At 44.2% G+C, this 21,510-nt stretch overlaps 1 protein-coding gene across 4 annotated transcripts; it reads right to left on the bottom strand.

Annotated features, from left to right (window-relative positions):
* Positions 1-2,925: 2,925 nt before the first annotated feature.
* Positions 2,926-21,080, bottom strand: rfxap (regulatory factor X-associated protein). Of its 4 annotated transcripts, XM_078222264.1 has the most exons (5): positions 20,561-21,080; positions 11,755-11,862; positions 8,822-8,986; positions 7,465-8,244; positions 2,926-4,067 (listed from the first exon to the last, which is right to left on the bottom strand). In XM_078222264.1, exons 1-3 carry the CDS (start codon positions 20,996-20,998, stop codon positions 8,879-8,881), a joined length of 654 nt encoding a protein of 217 aa, XP_078078390.1. In that variant the 5' UTR covers positions 20,999-21,080; the 3' UTR covers positions 2,926-4,067; positions 7,465-8,244; positions 8,822-8,878. The 4 variants fall into 4 exon arrangements, with proteins under 4 accessions (XP_078078390.1, XP_078078388.1, XP_078078389.1 ...); XM_078222262.1 differs by having other exon boundaries at positions 7,465-8,986; positions 20,561-21,077; XM_078222263.1 differs by lacking the exon at positions 2,926-4,067 and having other exon boundaries at positions 7,908-8,644; positions 20,561-21,070.
* Between the last annotated feature and the right edge of the window lie 430 nt (positions 21,081-21,510).

Below are 21,510 nucleotides of genomic sequence, written 5' to 3'. Positions count from 1 at the left end.
AAGATTGGATATGTTGGGGTTGTTCCCTTGTAAGAGAGGAGGCTGAGGGGAGATTTGATTGAGATGGACACAATTGTGAGGGGCCTGGACAGAGTGGATGGGAAGGATGTATTTACTTTACCAGGGAAGTCAATGAGTTGGGAGCATAGATTTAAAGTGATTGGTAGGAGGATTTGAGAGATGAGAAAAAGTGTGTTAGCAAGTGTTAGAGGTCTGGAACTCACTGCCTGAAAGGATAGTAGAGATAGAAACCCTGAACTCATTTAAAAGGTGTGTGGATATTCACTTGAAGTGCCATAACCTACAGGGCTATGGACTTGGCTATGAAAGTGAAGGGGAGATGGCTAGATTCTCTCTTGTTGGAGATGGCATTGCTTCACACTTGCAAATGTTACTTGCTACTTATCAACCCAAGAGCGTATCTTTTGCATTGATGTGTTGGGAATCCTTGAGGATCGAGATGCTCATGAGGCTCCTGCTCCTGCTCCTCCTCCCATTGGTTGTTTAATTGTTCATAACCATTCCCCTGCTGTGGCAGGACTGTGGAGCTTTGATCTAAACTGTTGATTGTGGGATGGTTTAGCCCTGTCTATAGCATACTGCTTCCACTCTTTAACATCATGTAGTCCGTTGTTGTAGCTTCATTAGGTTAACAGTTCATTTTCATGTAAGCTTGGTGCTGCTGATGCCAGGCTCCCCCACAGAGTTGCCACCTCGGCTCAATAGTAATGGTAGTGGGGGAAATGGCAGGCAATGAAGTTACAGATATTCGGTGAATACAATTCTACTGCTACTGATGTGCCAGAGCACTTCATGGATGCCCAGTTTTGAGCTGCTAGATCTATTCTGAATTGATCCCATTTAGCATGTTGCCAGTGCCACACAACACAATGGAGGATAACCTTAGGCTTTGTCTCCTAAAGGACTGGGCAATGGCCGCTCCAAACATACTGTCATAAACAGATGCATCTGAAGCCAATGGAGGGGGAGGCCCTGGTGAATGCAACACAAAAGCTTCAATATCATCTTTTTTTAGCAATACTCTAATTGAATTCTGTAGGAATGACATTCCACACTTGTAAAATTGAAAATTCCGAGCCAGAATTGTTGTTTGAAAGTACTGAAGACCTATCATGCTATTAAAAATTCACATATCTGAATGCACCAGCCCAACATTTTCTGGTACATTTAACACTCTTCATACATATTGGTGTGGAGCCACTAAACAAGAGACCAGTACAGTAGAACTTGCAGAAGAGGGGAACTTGAGCAACAACTTCTGACTTTCCACATTTAACCGTGCAGATGCAGACACCTGAAATTTGCCATTCAATTTACTCCCTGATGACAAAGCATGGTAGCAAATTTGAGACCCACAACTCTTGCCTTCATTACAGTCCCAAAATAAAGGTTTTCTTATAATTTTTCATTTGTCTGTCTTGCCCCTCCATAAGTGATTTCTAGTCATAGATTTTTGTTAGAAAACACACTTTATTGAAAAATGGTGCATAGCAATTACAAATGTGAACACAAGCATGTACAAATTGGATTTTGGACTTTTCAGAACTGCATTTTCTTTAATTTTGTGTGTGGCATTAAATAAAGCATTTTCTAGTGTGGATTGTATATTCACCTCTAATTGCTGCAAAAACATTAATCCAATCTCCATCCTAAGAGGGGGAAACCTCTCAAATATCCAAATTAACTTGTGAATAGTGTTAAAATGTCATCTTGCAGCACAATTTAGAATTTACATATCCTAATTTACTGCAATTTAACAATAACATAATTTACTGCAGCCCTGGAAGGATGTGGGCTCGACTTCTCCAGAAGCAGAATGGAATTCTAGCTATTGGTGTTGCTTATGTTTAGAAGGTGGGAGCAAAGAGAAAAGTTATATTATAAACTTATTTTTATTCATTCAAAGGATGTGGGCCTAAGCTAGCTGGGCCAGCATTTGTTGCCCATTCTTAATTTTCCTCGAGAAGGTGGCAGTGAGCTGCTTTCTTGAACCACTGCAGTCCCAGAGGTTTAGGTACACCCACCAACCTATACAATCTTTCGACATAGCTGCAATTTTCCAGTCCTGGCAAGATCCTCGTAAATCCCTTCTGTACCCTATCCAGTGCAATCGCATCCTTTCTGTAATGAGGTGACCAGAACTACACACAGTACTGAAGTTGTAACCCAATGTTTTATATAGTTCTAGCATAACCTTCCTGATCTTATAATCTATGGCTCGGTTAATAAGGAAAATAATTCCATATGCTTTTGTAACCTACCTTCAGGTATGTGTGGACATTATCTCCAAGGTCCCTCACTTCCTCTGCACCTCTCAGTATCCTTCCATTCATTGTGTTTTCCTTTGCCTTGGTGGACTTTCCCAAAAGCATCACTATTGGGTTCAATCTCACACTCTGGCTTCAATCCTATTTGCCATTTTCCTACCCTCGTGACCAGTCCATTGACATCTTTCTGCAATCCACAGCAATCCTCCTTGCTATCAACCATGCAGCCAACTTTTGTGTCATCTGAAAAATCTTTTGATCATTTCCCCCTGCATTGACATTTGAAATGGAGCTTGGTAATGGCATCCATGGAAGAATGGTACAAGCTCAAGTGAAGACTTGGGTGGATTATTGGTGGGCTTCAAGCACCCATGGGATTCAAGTGGCTCGGGGGAAAAAATGGACTCCAATTGAAAAACATGATGGTGATGCCCTTTAAATTTGCTTGAATGGATGAATGTGTCTCAAGTTTTTAGGTTAATCACTTTGGCTCCCTTAAGGTCTGGAGAAACAATGAATCTTCCCAGGTTTGAGTGGCTGAATGGAACTTTATAGATCAAGTTGATCTCTCAGCAACACAAGTGGCAAGTTTTAAACCAACAAATTTCTTTGAAGGGAACAAAGAAACAAAACATGCAAGGTTACACAACCATAATTTATTTGAAAAATAATCTGTTACAAAATATTGTTAAAGACTTACATTTGCAAACAAAATTCACATTTTAAATGCTCAACAGAAATGACATTTTAAAATATTCAACACATTTAAAACTTTAGGAATTATACATAGCCAGAAACTCAAGCTCTCTATTCTAACCATATCCAACTTCAAGCAGCGTGAGTGTAACATTTTACATTAACATTGAATACAGGAGTTGGAATGTCTTGTTGAAGTTGTACAAGACATTGGTAAGGCCACACTTGGAATACTGTTTGCAATTCTGGTCACCCTATTATAGAAAGGATATTATTAAACTAGAAAGAGTGCAGAAAAGATTTACTAGGATGCTACCGGGACTTGATGGATTGAGTTATAAGGAGAGGCTGGATAGACTGGGACCTTTTTCTCTGGAGCGTAGAAGGCTGAGGGGTGATCTTATAGAGGTCTATAAAATATTGAGGGGCACACATCAGCTAGATAGTCAATATATTTTCCCAAAGATAGGGGAGTCTAAAACTAGAGGGCATAGGTTTGTGAGAGGGGAGAGATACAAAAGTGTCCAGAGGGGCAATTTTTTCACAGAGGGTGGAGAGTGTCTGGAACAAGCTGCCAGAGGTAGTAGTAGAGGCAGGTACTATTTCGTCTTTTAAAAAGCATTTAGATAGTTACATGGGTACGATGGGTATAGAGGGATATGGGCCAAATGCGGGCAATTGGGATTAGCTTTAAAAAAAAGGGCAGCATGGACAAGTTGGGCCAAAGGGCCTGTTTCCATGCTGTAAACCTCTATGACTCTACTGCAGTGTTTAACACCTGTAACAGATTTGGGAATTAAATGTCTATAGCTCTACAATTGTATTTGTATTGCCTATGCTTTCCCTATTGTTTCTTTTATCATACTGGAAGGCTAGCTTTGTGAAAGCAGAAAAGGAAGAACCCAAAAGAAAAGTTATAGTTCCTAGAGAACTTTGTCGCTCCCATTAGGCATCTTGTACTCTGATTATTCATGCAGTGCCTGCAGCCAACTTTTCCCTTCTTCATTAAAAATAGGAGTCTTAATTAGACAAAAGCCATCTTGATTTTGGGTTATGACAGAATTTTGCATTTTGAACAAGTCTCTGGTCGAGTCCCAGAAATCCTGAAGGGGGAGGGAGAGGAGCCCAAGGTCGTGATGCATATAGGTACTGCTGACATCGGTAGGAAGAGGGAAGGGGTCATGAAAAGAGAATATAGGGAGTTGGGTAGACAGCTGAGAAAGAGGAATGCAAAGGTAGTAATCTCGGGATTGCTGCCTGTGCCGCGGGAGAGTGAGAACAGGAATCGGTGGAGAATTAATGCGTGGCTGAGGGACTGGAGCAAGGGACAAGGATTTGGGTACTTGGATCATTGGGACCTCTTTAGGGGCAGGTGTGACCTGTTTAAAAAAGACGGGTGGCACTTGAATCCCAGGGGGACCAATATCCTGGCGGGAAGGTTGGCTAAGGCTACTGGAGAGACTTTAAACTAGAAAGGTTGGGGGGAGGGAATCGAAATGAGGGGACTGAGAGCGAGGAGGTTAGCTCGCAAATAGATAAGGAATGTAGACAGGGTAAGAGGGAGGTTAGACGAGTGAGGGAGAAGGGAAGTGCTCAGGCTGAAGGTCTGAGATGTGTCTATTTTAATGCCAGGAGTGTAGTGAATAAAGTGGATGAGCTTGGAGCGTGGATTGCTGCTTCGAATTGTGATGTGGTGGCCATTACGGAGACTTGGATGTCTCAGGGACAGGACTGGGTGCTTCAGGTGCCAGGTTTTAGATGTTTCAGGAAGGACAGGGAGGGAGGCAAGAGAGGGGGGGGGAGTGGCACTGTTGATCAGGGATAGTGTCACGGCTGTAGAGAAGGTGGACGCCGTGGAGGGACTGACTACGGAATCTCTGTGGGTGGAGGTTAGGAATAGGAAGGGGTCGGTAACTTTGCTGGGTGTTTTCTATAGGCCGCCCAATAGTAACAGAGATGTTGAGGAGCAGATGGGGAAACAGATCCTGGAGAGATGTAGGAATAACAGAGTTGTCGTGATGGGAGATTTTAATTTCCCAAACATAGATTGGAATATCCCTAGGGCTAGGGGTTTGGATGGAGAGGAGTTTGTTAGGTGTGTCCAGGAGAGTTTCCTGACACAGTATGTGGATAAGCCTACTAGAGGAGAGGCTGTTCTTGATCTGGTGCTGGCTAATGAACCTGGACAGGTGGAGGATCTCTCGGTGGGTGAACATCTTGGGGATAGCGATCATAATTCTATCTCCTTCACGATAGCATTGGAAAGAGATAGGGTCAGGCAGGCTAGGAAAGTGTTTCTCTGGAGTAAAGGGAAATACAGTGTCATCAGGGAGGAAATTAGACGGGTAAATTGGAAGGAGGCATTCTTGGGGAAAAGTACCGAAGGAAAGTGGAGGATTTTCAAGGAATGTTTGTCTGGAGCTCTGCATGACAACGTTCCGATGAGACAGGGGGGTGTTGGTAGGGTACGGGAACCGTGGTGCACGAAGGTTGTGATGAACCTGGTAAATAAGAAAAGAGAGGCGTACAGAAGGTTCAGAGAGCTAGGAGGTGTTAAGGATTTAGAGGAGTATACGCGATGTAGGAAGGAGCTTAAGAAGGAAATTAGGAGAGCGAGAAGGGGTCATGAGAAGACCTTGGCGGGTAAGATTAAGGAGAATCCCAAGGCTTTCTACAAATATGTCAAGAGTAAAAGGATGAGATGTGAAGGCATAGGACCCTTAAAAGGTGAAGGGGGAAAAGTTTGTGCGGAACCGTTAGAAATGGCGGAGGTGCTTAATGAATACTTTACCTCGGTATTCACGGTGGAAAGGGATCTGGGTGGTTGTACTGCTGGATTGCGGAGGACAGAAAGGATCGAGCATGTGGACATAAAGAAAGAGGATGTGTTGGAACTATTGAATGGCATCAAGGTTGGTAAGTCGCCGGGACCGGATGGGATGTACCCCAGGTTACTGTGGGAGGCGAGGGAGGAGATTGCGGAGCCTTTGGCGATGATCTTTGCATCGTCGATGGAGACGGGAGAGGTTCCGGAGGATTGGAGGATTGCGGATGTGGTCCCTATATTCAAGAAAGGGAACAGGGACAGCCCGGGAAATTACCGACCGGTGAGTCTAACCTCAGTGGTTGGTAAGTTGATGGAGAGGATCCTGAGAGACAGGATTTATGATCATCTAGAGAAGTTTAGTATGATCAAAAGTAGTCAGCACGGCTTTGTCAGGGGCAGGTCGTGCCTTACGAGCCTGGTTGAGTTCTTTGAAAATGTGACCAAGCACATTGACGAAGGAAGAGCGGTGGATGTGGTCTATATGGACTTCAGCAAAGCGTTCGATAAGGTCCCCCATGCAAGGCTTCTTGAGAAAGTGAGAGGGCATGGGATCCAAGGGGCTGTTGCCTTGTGGATCCAGAACTGGCTTGCCTGCAGAAGGCAGAGAGTGGCTGTGGAGGGGTCTTTCTCTGCATGGAGGTCAGTGACCAGTGGAGTGCCCCAGGGATCTGTTCTGGGACCCTTGCTGTTTGTCATTTTCATAAATGACCTGGATGAGGAAGTGGAGGGATGGGTTGGTAAGTTTGCTGACGACACCAAGGTAGGTGGTGTTGTGGATAGTTTGGAGGGATGTCAGAAGTTGCAGCGAGACATAGATAGAATGCAAGACTGGGCGGAGAAGTGGCAGATGGACTTCAACCCGGATAAGTGTGTAGTGATCCATTTTGGCAGATCCAATGGGATGGAGCAGCAGTATAAAATGAAGGGTACCATTCTTAGCAGTGTAGAGGATCAGAAGGACCTTGGGGTCCGGGTCCATAGGACTCTTAAATCGGCCTCGCAGGTGGAGGATGCGGTCAAGAAGGCGTATGGCGTACTAGCCTTCATTAATCGAGGGATTGAGTTTAGGAGTCGGGAGATAATGCTGCAGCTTTATAGGACCCTGGTTAGACCCCACTTGGAGTACTGTGCGCAGTTCTGGTCACCTCATTACAGGAAAGATGTTGAAGCCATTGAAAGGGTGCAGAGGAGATTTACAAGGATGTTGCCTGGATTGGGGGGCATGCCTTATGAGGATAGGTTGAGGGAGCTTGGTCTCTTCTCCCTGGAGAGACGAAGGATGAGAGGTGACCTGATAGAGGTTTACAAGATGTTGAGGGGTCTGGATAGGGTGGACTCTCAGAGGCTATTTCCAAGGGCTGAAATGGTTGCTACGAGAGGACACAGGTTTAAGGTGCTGGGGGGTAGGTACAGGGGGGATGTCAGGGGTAAGTTTTTCACTCAGAGGGTGGTGGGTGAGTGGAATCGGCTGACGTCGGTGGTGGTGGAGGCAAACTCGTTGGGGTCTTTTAAGAGACTTCTGGATGAGTACATGGGATTTAATGGGATTGAGGGCTATAGATAGGCCTAGAGGTGGGGATGTGATCGGCGCAACTTGTGGGCCGAAGGGCCTGTTTGTGCTGTGACTTTCTATGTTCTATGTTAAGTCAATACTTGAATTTCCTGTGAGCTTGAGCACAGCAGAAATAAGTTCAAATGTTGCAACCTGCTCTAAAACAAAAAATAGTCTTTTTGTAGCATTACAATCACAATATCCTCGGTAACTCACATGGCACCTTTTACCCAATCTCGGTCCAACAGGCAGTTTCAGCCAATACATTTGAAAACTTCTTCCCCAAATCCTTCCACTTGCTCCCCATTTCCAGAAGCCACATTAAAACTCCAATGATACCATGCTTTTAAGATCCATTTGCCACCAACCCCCCCCCCCCCCCCACCCCCACTGCAATGTAGAGCATTGTGGAAATGACCGTTTTTGTTTAGACTGAATCACACACATGGTTGGTACCAGGTTAAGGGAACTTTACTTTGCACAGAGTCACCCTCTATCTAACCTGGAACGGTTCGGTGTTGGCACTAGGATTCTGCAATAGGGAGGTGTTCCATTTTATACCATCATCCCTCATCAGCACAGAATCAAGGGAAAAGTCAGCTGGTCAGGAATTTTCAAAGTATCTAACATGTTGATATGTATATGATACCTATGGCCTGAATTTTTTGCCCATCATACATTCCCAGACATGGTCGGCCCCGGAGTACAATTTCACACTGCTTGGCCAATGAATGGCCATCCAGAGTGAAATGCGCTCTATGAAAAGTTCAGTGCAACTGGGGGAGGTGGGCACCGAGAGAAGGGAGAAAGTGGACTGGTACTTCCAATGTGCTCCCCCTGGGGGAAAGTTGCTGTAGAGCTGTGTCAGGGAGCTGCTGACCCTGTAAAAATAAAATTGATGTTACAAATATGCCACGAGTGTCCAGGGTGCACAATCACACACAGTCCTCAATCCCCAGACACATCTGTTAGTTTTATTTGAGCTCTGTCCTGGAGCGAGGTTGCAATTTAAATGTAGAGGCCATCTGGCAAATTAGTCCACCTGCAAACTGTAAAGATAGATAGCCACGGTAAAATTCCAGACAATTGGTGTTTAATTAATTTAATTGGTTTCCTGATTGCTGGCTGGTGAGCATCCAAATCACATATGTGTCCGCCGACCAAAGTATCAGACCAAAACATCAGGTAAGGATGTTGGGATGCACCTCCGACATCTTCTCTTGCAATCTTATACACTTCCAGGTTGGGCGTGTGCCCAAACTTTATACACAAAATTCTGGCCTTTAAGACAGAGAACATTCCAAAGTGTTTCATAGAACAGAAACAGGTGGTGAACAATATCGCAATTATGTCCTTTAGTTCAAAATCTTTTTTCGAAACTGGAGTTGGAAAACACTGTTCTCACTGTTATGAGGTAAAACAGCTGCAAGGTAAAAACTCTGCATAAGAGTGACTTACTTAAATTTAATCGCATCAAGCTTCAGTATGTTAGCGTCCTATTTTGAAAAGAAAGGATCACATTGGTGTTTCTTGAAACTGCTGCCTTTGAGCAAGGGCCTGGCTGCTCAGCAATCGTTGCTGCTGTTGTAGAAACTGGACAACTTCTGGACTTCTCAATAGTGACTAAAAATAAAGGTAATGGGCATTACTGATCAAACCTTATTTTTACAAGACACTTACTGCTGCAATGGAATATTTTGCACACTATCTAGATTTTAAAATATCTTAACAGAGTTTTTCTAATGAAAATTTCTCAAACTTCATTTCTCACTAAAAAAGCAAATTCAGTACTCCCATGCTCACAACAGGAAGCCAGGCTTAGAGAGCACAAGCTGGAAAATAAACATTAGCATTGCAGGCACATTTCTGATTGCATTCTTCAAGTTTGATTCTCCACCTGATTTAGTGCTAAAATTATATTTTCTTTAAAAATAACAATTCAAAAACTATGCTGGGATCCAGTGGGAAAAAAAGCACTGCTTTGCAGGACATTTCTTGGTGCTAATCAATTTTATTGCGATGGATTTCAAACTTGAAAAGATACTTCATGCATAATGTATTAAAGAATTTGTTGATCAGGCTATTCAGCTCATCAGGCCTGTGCTAGTGTTTTATATCCCACACAAACCTCTTCCCACTTTGCTTCATCTCACTCCAACATAACTTTCTATTCCTTTCTCCCTCACATACTTAGCTAAGTGTCCCTTAACATGCATCAATAAGAGACAAGCAGCACACATCAAAACAACTGAGGTGGCTAAATTCTTTTCTTGAGAAGTTCAACATTCAAAGGTGCAGTCCACAATGCTACGTCAGTGCATTTCATATAGCTGGCAGGTGCCATTCCCAATCAGCATCAGAACTGTTCAGTAGTTGTCTTTTGTTCAATCGGACTTTCACAGCCGAACGTGGGGTAAAAAGGAAATGGGCTAATCAAAATGCTCTTTACTTACAATTATGATTTTTAAAATTTTCTGGTGTTTTAAAATCACTGTACCTCAGATTAAAAATGTGAGTTTTTCCCCTCAATGGAATAACATTCAGGAAATTACAGTACTGAAATATTTGGTAAACCAAAGCTAATGTGCTTGATATTTGGGGTGTGCCTCACTTTGGGTTAAAACAATTAACCAATTAAAATAAACCAAACCGAGGGACGAATTCAAGGGGCAGCCCCTTAACTGGATTCTGTTTTCCACAAAAACAAATCACAAATTAAAACTCAAAACATCAAACTAAAATGTGATTCAGAGGGTTGATAAGGCTCCCCAGTCCCTGCAGTGTCCACCCGGCATGGAAGGCTTTGACAGTGCCAGTGTGCACACTGTCCTCCTTCTTCAGGGACACCGGGCCGTGAATTTGGCCGTGGTGGAGGGGCAGAAAGTTGGGTTGGATGACCCACTCGGTTGCCCACCTGTTGATGGCAAGTTTAGCCAGGCCCAGGAGCAGGTTCACAAGGAGGTCCATAAACTTCCCCCTTACTCTGCACCGGGGTTCCTGTAGATTAAGAGCATGGGGTTGAAGTGCAAACAAAACTGTAAATAATTGAAAAGGGAGTGCAGTCCATAACAACCTATATACGTATGGTCCACAACGCTGCAAAAAAAAGGCTCCTTGGGAGTCCATGACCTGATGCAACCTATGGTTATATGGGACTGTTGCGTGTAACACCAGTTCCATGATGTTAAGGGGGAGAACTCCTCCATTGCAAGAACCTCCACTGGGGACATCCAGCTAGCAACATGGTAAGCCAAGGTGTGTCCAGGTATTGGGTACAGGAGTGAAGGGTGTGCCACAAAAATCCACTTAGGAAAGCCCTCCGCACAGTGCAAAAGGATACGGAGGGCACTTCTGCGAGGTGGCTTGGGTTATGGGAATATTTGGGATGTGCTCTTCCCCAATTGCCAATTCTGATATTGGTTAGCAAATGTTACATCAAGAAATTATAGCAACACTGTGTGCTTATTGCCATACACCATCTAGAAGTCTGAATTAAATTTGTAAAGAAAAAAATCCATCCAACTATCCCAACAGCAGCAATGGTCAAGACAGCAAGTAATTAATAAAAAAAACGATGGACATACTTTTTGTCTGTGAACTTTATCGGATTGCATGTCTGAAGTGTTTTGAGACCTATCCCTTTACTGCGGATAGTTGGGAACCTGTCTCGGGGGCAGGGAATTCATATGGTGTTCGTGGAAGTGGAAATGAATAGGGTTGGGAAGCATTTTCCGATCAGGGCCAGTGTGATCTCCTGGACTCGTTTCGATCGCCTCAGGGGGTCGGAGAGGAATTTCCCAGATTTTTTTTCCCCCATATTGGCCCTGGGGTTTTCACTCTGGGTTTTCGCCTCTCCCTGGAGATCACATGGTCTGGAATGGGGGGGTAGGGGTGAGTTAATAGGTTGTGATGAACAAAGCATCATAGCTGTGAGGGACAGCTCGGGGATAGGATATTAGTATGTAGATAGGCTGGAAAATTGGGCGGGGATCCTGGATTCAGGATTCAATCCTGGACCGGGGAGCGGCGCGGGCTTGGAGGGCCGAAGGGCCTGTTCCTGTGCTGTATTGTTCTTTGTTCTTTATTTCACTTTTTAAAAAAGGAACTATAAAAATGTTTTTTCTTTCAATCTTGCATTTTCCCCATAAACTTTGACAGGCCTTCAAGTAATGATCCAGTATATTTCTGAATGTTGAAATGAGTCACCATTTTTGCAAAGCATTCCACAATCTAAAATTTACTTCATATGCAAGATTTTTCCTTATCTCCATTTTGATGCATCTAGTATGTGGGACATAATGCAGCAGGGCAAAGCCATGGCTGATGGAGATTAATTTAAGTATCAGAAGAATGGCTGAGTAGTTGTGTGCCAGCACATGTGAAACACTCACCAATCTTTTTTGATTTAAAACTTGCTCAAGAAGGCTTGCTTTACGACTTGTTTGATGCACTATCATACAGCTCAAACGTTGTTTAGTCGGTCTTTCATCTGTATCATCCTGTGGAGGAACCAGAACAAATAACTAAGTGCTTCACTGTCAACAAAACAGCATAGAGAGTGTTAAACTTCCCCATCTTAAGTGCAAGATGGAAATGTTTCGGCACCCTCTAGATAGAAGAGGGCATTTGGGATCTGAACAAACAAAACAAGCAACTATATCTACTTGACTGGTTTCGGAGATTGCAAAGTTAACGGCATAAGAATTGAGAAGCAACTGCGAGTTGGAAACCGCAATTTCAAATCAGGTACAGAAAGAAAAAGGGGAAAAGATTTTTTAATAATTGAAGGACTGAGGCTCTAAGTTAATTTTGTGTCAGATATGTTGAATGGCCATCATTAATACTTTTGTCATTAAAAGTGTAATTAGACTTATAATTAGTGGCCCAACATATCAGTGGTGAGTTTAGTTTGTATCAACCATGCAGATAATTAACAGATTTACATTGGATTTACATAGAACCTTTCACCACTTCACAATGTCCCAAAATGCTTTATAGATAATGAAGTACTTCTGTAATGTAGGATCAGCGCAGCTAATTTTTATAAAGTCTCAATCAGCAATGTAATAATGATTAGATTAGGACAAGTGATTTGGCCGAGTAATGAATACTGGGCAGCACACAGAACTCTGAAGCTCTTCTCTGAAATCATTGCCTTGGGATCTTTTACATCCACTCCAAATGGCTGTCAAGGCCTTGGTTTACTGTCTCAGCTGAAATTTGGCACCTCCAGAAGAAAACAAATTTGTGACATTCGATTCGTTTCGGGCTGTGAAATGCCATTTACACAAACAAAGCAAAAGGCAGAGAGTGACACAACTTGAATGGGAGCCTTTAGCTATTGACATTTAACCATGTGTCTGCGCCTCACCTGAAGGTGTTTATTATTTAGACATAAATAATATCAAGTGCCATTAGGCTCATCAAACATCCTAGACCCACTGCTACACAAACATCGAACATGCTTACTGCTCTATTGCCCACCCACACTTTGGCAAATCGACCACAAGGCTGTGCTCCTGCTCCCAAATTACAAGCAAAAACTGAAACGGGAGAATCTGATAAAGAAATTTGTGCAATGTTGGTCTGAGGAATCAAATGATTTCCTATAGGACTGCTTTAAGTCAGTGGACTGGTCAATATTTAAGAACTCAGTGACCAACCCGAATGAATACGCAACTACAGTAACAGACTTCATTAGTAAGTGAATAGAAGATCGTGTGCTAAAGAAGCAAATCCATGAGTTTCCCAACCGGACACCATGGATGAACAGGGATATCCACTGCTTGCTGAAGTACAGGTCTGAGGCATTCAAGTCAGACAACTTATACCTTGACCTATACAAGAAATTCAGATACGATCTACGGAGAACCATCAAAGATGCCAAGGAACAGTATTGGACCAAGCTAGAGTCCCAGGCTAGCCACACAGACTCCCACTGACTATGGCAAGGTCTGCAAGACATAAAAGGCTACAAGATGAAGGCATGTAGAATCGCTGGCATCAATGCTCCCCTCCCCGATGAGCTCAATGCATTCTATTCCCATTTTGAGTAAGAGGTCAGTAAGAGCAGATGTTCTACCACAGAAGCCTCAGCCGATCCGGTATCCGAGGTTACCATTGCAGATGTCTAATCAGCCTTCTTGGAAGCCACCCCACAGAAAGCGATTAGCCCAGATGGGGTACTCGGATGAGCACTCAGATCCTGTGTGGACCAGCTGGAGGGGGTATTCGCAGATATCCTTTAGCCTTTCATGACACCGATCTGAGGTCCCTACCTTCTTCAAGGTATCCTTAGATGACCATCATCCTTGTACCAAAGAAAAGCCTGGCAGCATTCCTTAATGACTATTGCCTGGTGGCTCTGAAATCCACCATTGTGAAGTGCTTCGAAAAGTTAGCCATGGCACGGATCAATTCCGGCCTCTCAGATTGCCTGGATCCACTTCAGTTCGCCTATCGCCGTAACAGGTCCACAGCAGACGCCTTCTCCCTGGCCCTACACTCAACTCTGGAACACCTGGATAACAAAGACACTTATGTTGAATTCCTATTTATTGACTACAGCTCAGCCTTCAACACCATTATCCAAACAAAACACATCTCCAAACTCCGTGACCTAGGACTCGCCTCTTCCCTCTGTGACTGGATCCGAGACTTCCTAACCCACAGACCGCAATCATTAAGGATAGACAACACCTCCTCCCTGATTATCCTCAGCACAGGTACCCGCAAGGCTGTGTCCTTAGCCCCTTCCTATACTCCTTATACACCTATGACTGTGGCCAAATTTCCCTCCAACTCGATTTTCAAGTTTGCTGATGACACCACCGTAGTAGGTTGGATCTCAAACAATGATGAGACAGAGTGCAGGAGAGAGATAGAGAATCAGGTGAACTGGTGTGACAACAATAATCTCTCCCTCAATGTCAGCGAAACAAAGGAGATAGTCATCGACTTCAGGTAGTGGAGGACATGCCCGTCTATATCAATGGGGATGAAGTGAAAATGATCGAATGGTTCAAGTTTCTAGGTGTCCAGATCATCAACAAAATGTCCTGGTCTCTCCACGCTGACGCTATCGTTAAGAAAGCCCACCAACACCTTTACTTTCTCATGAGGCTAAGGAAATTCGCCATATCCACTGCCACTCTCATCAACTTTTATAGATGCACCAAAGAAAGCATCCTTTCTGGTTGTATCACAGCTTGGTATGGTTTCCTGATTGTCCAAGACCGCAAGAAACTACAAAGGATCATGAACGAAGCCCAGTCCATCATGCAAACTAGCCTCCTATCCACTGACTCTGTCTACCCGCATAATCAAGGATACCACGCACCCCGGATATACTCTTCCACCTTCTTCTGTCAGGAAAAAGATACAGAAGTCTGAGGTCCAGTACCAACTGACTCAAGAACAGCTTCTTCCCTGTTGCCATCAGGCTTTTGAATGGACCTACCTGATATTAAGTTGATCTTTCTCTACACCGTAGCAATGACTGTAACACTATATTCTGTACCCTCTCCTTTCCTTCTCTATTTATGGTATGCTTTGTCTGTAAAGCACGCAAGAAACAATACTTTTCACTGCATACACGTGACAATAATAAATCAAATCAAATCGTTATTTTGGCAGCAGAATTTGGCCCACGGACTTTACTAAAAAACTACAATGATCTCAAATTGTGCCTTGCAATTGATGTTGGGTTGAATAAAATAAATCTGGTTATTTGTGGGCTGGTACAAGATATGGTGACCCATGAAAGTGGTGGGATTATGATAATGTAGCATGCAAAAAAAGACAAAAACTAATATAAACTATAACCAAAAGACATTCAAGCTGATTATTTGCAAGATTGCTTTATTGCCAAGATATTTATTATACATTTTTGATCCAAGTTATTCAGATCAGCCAATGTCTCAATGATGAATGCATCACAACATATCACTAAGCCACCCAGACCAAGTTCAAATTTTGGTATGCCCGGAGTGTAGTGCAGTATTAACACACAACAGCTAACCCACCAATCCCAAACCGGGAGGGGCAAAGGATGTGATTTGGCCTAATTTTTACTCTTGGCTATTATCCTGGAGCTTCAATATATGTGCATAACAGGCAAACATCATTAAAAAATATATGGTACCATATAAATGCGTTCCATTAGTCAGGCAGTCTAAAGACACTTTACAGCCAATAAATTACTTCAAGTGTACGGTAGTGTAGTGATCAGAATTTCATATCCCACTATTAGAAAATGAATTTGATAAATCTGGTATTTGCGGGCAGGTACAAGATTAAAGGGACTATTTAAGCTTCTGGATTATAAGAAAAACCTGAAGCTCTAATGCCCTTCAGTGACAGCAGTTTGCTAATCCAATCCAGCAAAGCCTATGAATCTAGCCCTGTAGTTAAAACCTTCAGGACATTTAGGAACAGAAACAAAATTCTATCTTACCAGTGCCATCCACATCCCAAGAACAAGCAATGCAGCCAAATAACACATGGCAAAGTTCCTCAAAGAGCAAATTTCCAGGGAATGCTTCAGGCAGGGTGAGGGGGAAAGAGTTTAAGTGCATTCAGGAGAATTTTCTGGATCAACGGCCCAGATGGTCCAGTCTCCAGATGGTTATATCCCAAAAGATGTGCTGTGGAATCTCTCGGAAGGCCCAACACAATGACTCTGCAGTGTGGCAAGATGTGTATTCATAAAGCAGCAGCAAAGCCTGATAGTTAAAAGGGCTAACTCTATCAGGCTGAGGACTGTGGGACCAGTAAAGAACAGGATGTGCAGCCATGGAACAAACACAGGAACTGATTGGACAGTGGCTGTTGCTATGCCTTGAACAGGCAGTGATTGAATACAGATCGTGTTCCTGAGAGAATTACGACCTCTGACAGAGGTACGACTCAAACATTTGTGGCCAACAAGACAATGATAGATTCGTGCCTGTCCTGTGAGTACTTGACTGGAAGCACGATCAGTACCAGTAAGATTGCTATAAGAGACACAGGGACATTGGCAGCAGCGACAGTAGAAGCAGCAGCAAGACCCCAAGTCTGGGACTCACAATCATTGGAACAAAGCCCATCGGGAGGGAATCTGAACAGTTCAGCTCGCCACAGGTAGTATATCTAAGTCCAAGTTGTGAGTTTGGATATTTTGTGACGTTTTGATACTGTGTCAGAGGTTAGTTACTTTGTGTATAACAAAATTTTATGTCTGCTTTGTAAAATGTTTGTAGTAGAGCTTGATACTTTTGTGGTAGCTTAGTAGAATACACTAAAGGAGATTTGTTGTACAATAATTCGAGAGTTTGAGTGTCTTGTTCACAATATCAGTTGACCCGATTTTGAGAACAACAATAGGAACGACCCGGTAAGTTTGGACGTCTGTTGATGGGCAATTCCCCTGCATCTGTAAACCTCTGAAACTCTGAGTTAGAGTCAAAGACTTAAGATGGCTATGACTTACTTAACAGAATAGTTACCCAGAAAAAGACAGAAGAATTAAAACCAGTTCTAACGCCTGGGAAACTATCCTACTAACCCCCCACACCCTCCAAACTGAGCACCCGACGAACCTCTCTCCTGACCCTCCACCCAAAGACTACCCCCTGACACACCGCCCCCCACAAACAATCCCCCAGAACTATTCTCAGCCCTTAACCAACCCCAAATACTTATCTGATTATCTGACTTCCAACTACCCCGACCTACATCTCACCCTTGCCCACCCACCTGCTGCCCTCCCCCTTACCCGCCCACCTACCACCCTACTCCCTTATCCACTGCCACCCAATCCCATCACCCACTTACCTGCCATTCTCCCCAAATGCACGCACCTGCCATCCTACCCCTCACCTAGGTACCACCCTACCGCCTTACCCACCCACTTGCCATCCTACCCCCTCAGACATTTATCTTTGCCCTGTAGATTCTTAAAGCGGCTTTGGCACATTTAACAGCTTGCCCATAAAAAGTGGGCATGTCTGCCTTCTCTGAGGATCCTGACCTATGAAGGCGAATTCCCAGGGTAGGCATGGTCTACATTTCTGAAAAGGCCTGGGCGAGAAAAGCAGAGCTCTGGTGAAAGATAAGTAACTAGGAGCAGAGCGACAATCTGTCGTAAGGAAGGTGTTGGAATCGATCATTAAAGAGGTTACAGCTGGGCACTTAGACTAAAGGTAATCAGGAAGAATCAGCATGGATTTAGGAAAGGAAAATCATGTTGGTTCTTTGAAGGATTAACATGTGCTGTGGAAATAGCATAGCCCTGTAGAGACATACTGTAGACGGATTTCCAGAAAGCATTTGCTAAGACGCTATACCTAAGGATATTGCGAAAATTAAAAGCTCCTGGTATGGGGGCAACGTATTAACCTGGATTGAAAGTTGGCTGGCTGGCAGAAAACAGAATGCGTGCACAAATGGGTCTTTGTCTAATTGGTAGGAGTGGCGCCCCGCAGGGGTCTGTGCTGGGGCCTCAACTTTTTACAGTTTACATCAATGACTTAGATGAAGAGAGTGAAGGCATGGAAGTATGTTGTGAAGTGGACATGTGGAATTAGTAATGGATATACACAGGTTGGGTGAGTGGGCACAAATCTGGCCGATGGAGTACAGTGTGGGAAAGTGTGAAGCTGTTCACTTTGGCAGGAAGAATTAAAAAAACAGACTTACTTAAATGGAGAATGGCTGCAGAATGCGGAGGTGCAAAGGGATTTAGGTGTTCGAGTCACAAAATAGTATGCAAGTGCAGCATGTAATGAAGAAGGCTAATAGAATGTTATTCTTTATGAGAGGAATTGAACATAAAAGTAACGATGTTGTGTGTCAGTTATAGAGAGCATTATAGTGGTGAGATCGCATCTCAAATAGCGTGTGCAGTTTTAGTCTCCTTATTTAAGGAACGATGTGAATACTTTAAAGACGATTCAGAGGAGGTTAGATTGTTATCTAGAATGAGCAGCTTGTCTTATGAAGATAGGATGGACAGGCTGGGCTTGTTTCCGCTAGAGGTTAGAAGAGTGAGGGGGTGACTTGATTGAAGTAAAGATGATCCTGAACGGTATTGACAAGATGGATGTTGAAAGGACGTTTCCCCTTGTGGGCGAGTCCAGAACTAGGGGGCACTGTTTTAAAATTAGGGTTCACCATTTTAGGATGACGATGAGGAGAATTCTTTTCTCAGTGGGTTGTGCAACTTTGGAAGGCGGTGGAAGGAGGATCATCGAATATTTTTAAGGTAGAGATAGATAATTGTTGGGCAAGGGCATCAAAGGTTATCAAGAGTAGACGAGGAATGTGGAACTCGACAAACAGATCAGCCATGATCTTACTGAGTAGCGGAGCAGACTCAAGGGGTTGAATGGCCTACTTCTGCTCCGATTATGTATTTATAAAATAGTGGTTTGGACTTAACTGGAGTGTTGTGCCCAATTCTGGGCACCACACTTTAGAAAGAATGTGAAAGCATTTCAGAGGGTGCAGAAAAGATTTATGAGAACGGTTCCAGAGATAAGGGATTTCAGTCATGCAGATAAGACTGGAAAAACGGGAACTGTTCTCCCTAAAGAAAAATTGAGACAGGATATAGGGCAAAACTGTTGCCATTGGTAGAAAGGTTGAAATCAGTGAAAGGTTTGTATAAGGTGAATGGCAAAAGACGACACGAAGAAAAACTTATTTTATGCAATGAGTGGTTAGGATCTGAAAAGCACTGCCTGAGTGTGCAGGCAATCGAGGTTCAAAAAGAATTTGGATGATTATCTATAGAAAAAAATTGCAAGACTACAAGGAAAAGATGGGAAAGTGGGACTAGATAAATTCGTTTTGCAGAGCGCTGGCATTGGACATGACTTGTCGAAAGGCCTCCTTCTGTGTTGAAACCATTCTATGATTTAAGAAATGAGACATGTAAATGTCAAAAGTAGACTTTGATACTTCCAGTAAATAGCCTGTCAAGAACAAAAAACACACACACAAGGAGGGTGAGGTACCAGGTGCTGCCCAGGGGACAAATAAATCTCTACTTTCTCAGAAGACTAAGGAAATTTGGCATGTCAGTACAATTCTCACCAACTTTTACAGATGCACCATGGAAAGCATTCTTTCTGGCTGTATCCCAGCTTGGTATGACTCCTGCTCTGCCTAAGACTGCAAGAAACTACAAAAGGTCATGAACGTAGCCCAATCCATCACGCAAACCAGCCTCCCATCCATTGACTCTATCTACACTTCCCACTGACTGGCAAAGCAGCCAGCATAATTAAGGACCCTATGCACCCCGAACATTCTCTCTTCCACCTTCTTCCTCCAGGAAAAAGATACAAAATTCTGAGGTCATGTACCAACCGACTCAAGAACAGCTTCTTCCCTGCTGCCGTCAGACTTTTGAATGGATCTCCCTTGCACTGATCTTTCTCTACATCCTAGCTATGACTGTACACTACATTCTGCACTCTCTCATTTCCTTCACTACGAACTGAATGCTCTCTGTATAGCACACAAGATACAAAACTTTTCACTGTATGCTAATAGTGTGACAATAATAAATCAAATGGAAAAATACTGTGGATGCTGGAATCTGAAACAAAAACAGAAAATGCTGGAAAATCTCAGCAGGTCTGACAGCATCTGTGCAGAGAGAATACAGCCAACATTTCGAGTCTGGTTGACCATTGTTGGTTCTAGTTTCTCTCCACAGATGCTATCAGAGATTTTCCAGCATTTTCGGATTCAATACCCAGGGAACTGTACCCGGGCAGCACGGTAGCACAGTGGTTAGCACTGCTGCTTCACAGCTCCAGGGACCTGGGTTCGATTCCCGACTTGGGTCACTGTCTGTGTGGAGTTTGCACATTCTCCCCATGTCTGCGTGGGTTTCCTCCGGGTGCACCGGTTTCCTCCCACAGTCCAAAGATGTGCGGGTTAGGTTGATTGGCTATGCTAAAAAATTGCCCCTTAGTGTCCTGGGATGCGTAGGTTAGAGGGATTAGTGGGTAAATATGTAAGGATATGGGGATAGGACCTGGGTGGGATTGTGGTCGGTGCAGACTCGATGGGCCGAATGGCCTCTTTCTGCACTACAGGGTTTCTATGGTACCCCAACAAGAAAGTCAGAAACGTTGGCAAAAGACCACCAGAGAAATAAAAACAAATATAATTGTTAGCCCCGCAACTACCGTTTATGCTCACATCACTCTTGTTCATGTTGACCATGGCGTGGGCGCTCTTCCTCCTCTTGTATTTGTCCTTGTAAGTTTTGTTGCGGTGTTTTTTACACATCCAGGGTTTCCTGGGTTTGGCCACCTGGCTGGTGGTTTCTGTACATCCCTCATACACACATTTCCTGGTCACCGTCTCGCTGTGGCCGCTTTCTTCCTCTTCCTCATCTTCCTCCTCATCATCATCATCATCTTCCCCCTCTTCTTCCTCCTCCTCGTCCTCGTCGTCTTCGTTGTCCTCCTCCTCCTCCCCGTTGGCCTCCCCTGGGCTCTCTCTGTTATCAGGAGTCTCCAGCCTCTCTCCTCCCTCGAAACTAGCCGCGTCCATGGCCACCGTTGTCAGCTCCTGGTGGCTGACACTGCGCGGGGATACAGTCAGCGCTTCGCTGTTATTGCGGCTCTCACTCATCCCCAACCACCCCCCGCAAACAACTGCTGATCAGCGGCCCACACCAGACCGCCCCCCAAGCTCCACTCTCACTCCGCCTCCCGCACTTCACTGAGCATGCTCAAACATACACCCTCACACTGAGCATGCCCAAACACTCACACCCACCCCATACTGAGCATGCTCAAAAACTGCCCTACATTGAGCATGCTCAAAAACGACCCCACACTGAGCATGCTCAATGACTGCTCTCCGCTGAACATGTCCAAACAGTCGCCCTCACATTGAGCATGCGCAAAGACTGCCCCACACTGAGCATGCCCAAACACTCGCCCCCCTCCCCCCACCCCAATGAGGATGCTGAAAGACTGCCCCCACCCTGAGCATGCGCAAAGGCTAGCTCCACCTCCTCTGCTGTGCGCACAAGTCAATTGCTCTCCTCTCGCTGGGCACGCGCAATGTAAATAAACACACGCGCGGAGAGTACGCACGTGACCATTAACTGCCGTTGCAAGTCGGCCATCTTGGCGATG

Source organism: Mustelus asterias, chromosome 10 (assembly GCF_964213995.1).
Source record: "Mustelus asterias chromosome 10, sMusAst1.hap1.1, whole genome shotgun sequence".
In the NCBI taxonomy this organism is placed as follows: Eukaryota; Metazoa; Chordata; class Chondrichthyes; order Carcharhiniformes; family Triakidae; genus Mustelus; species Mustelus asterias.
The sequence above is the reverse complement of the archived record's forward strand: the minus strand, read 5'-3'. Positions and strand labels throughout refer to the sequence as shown.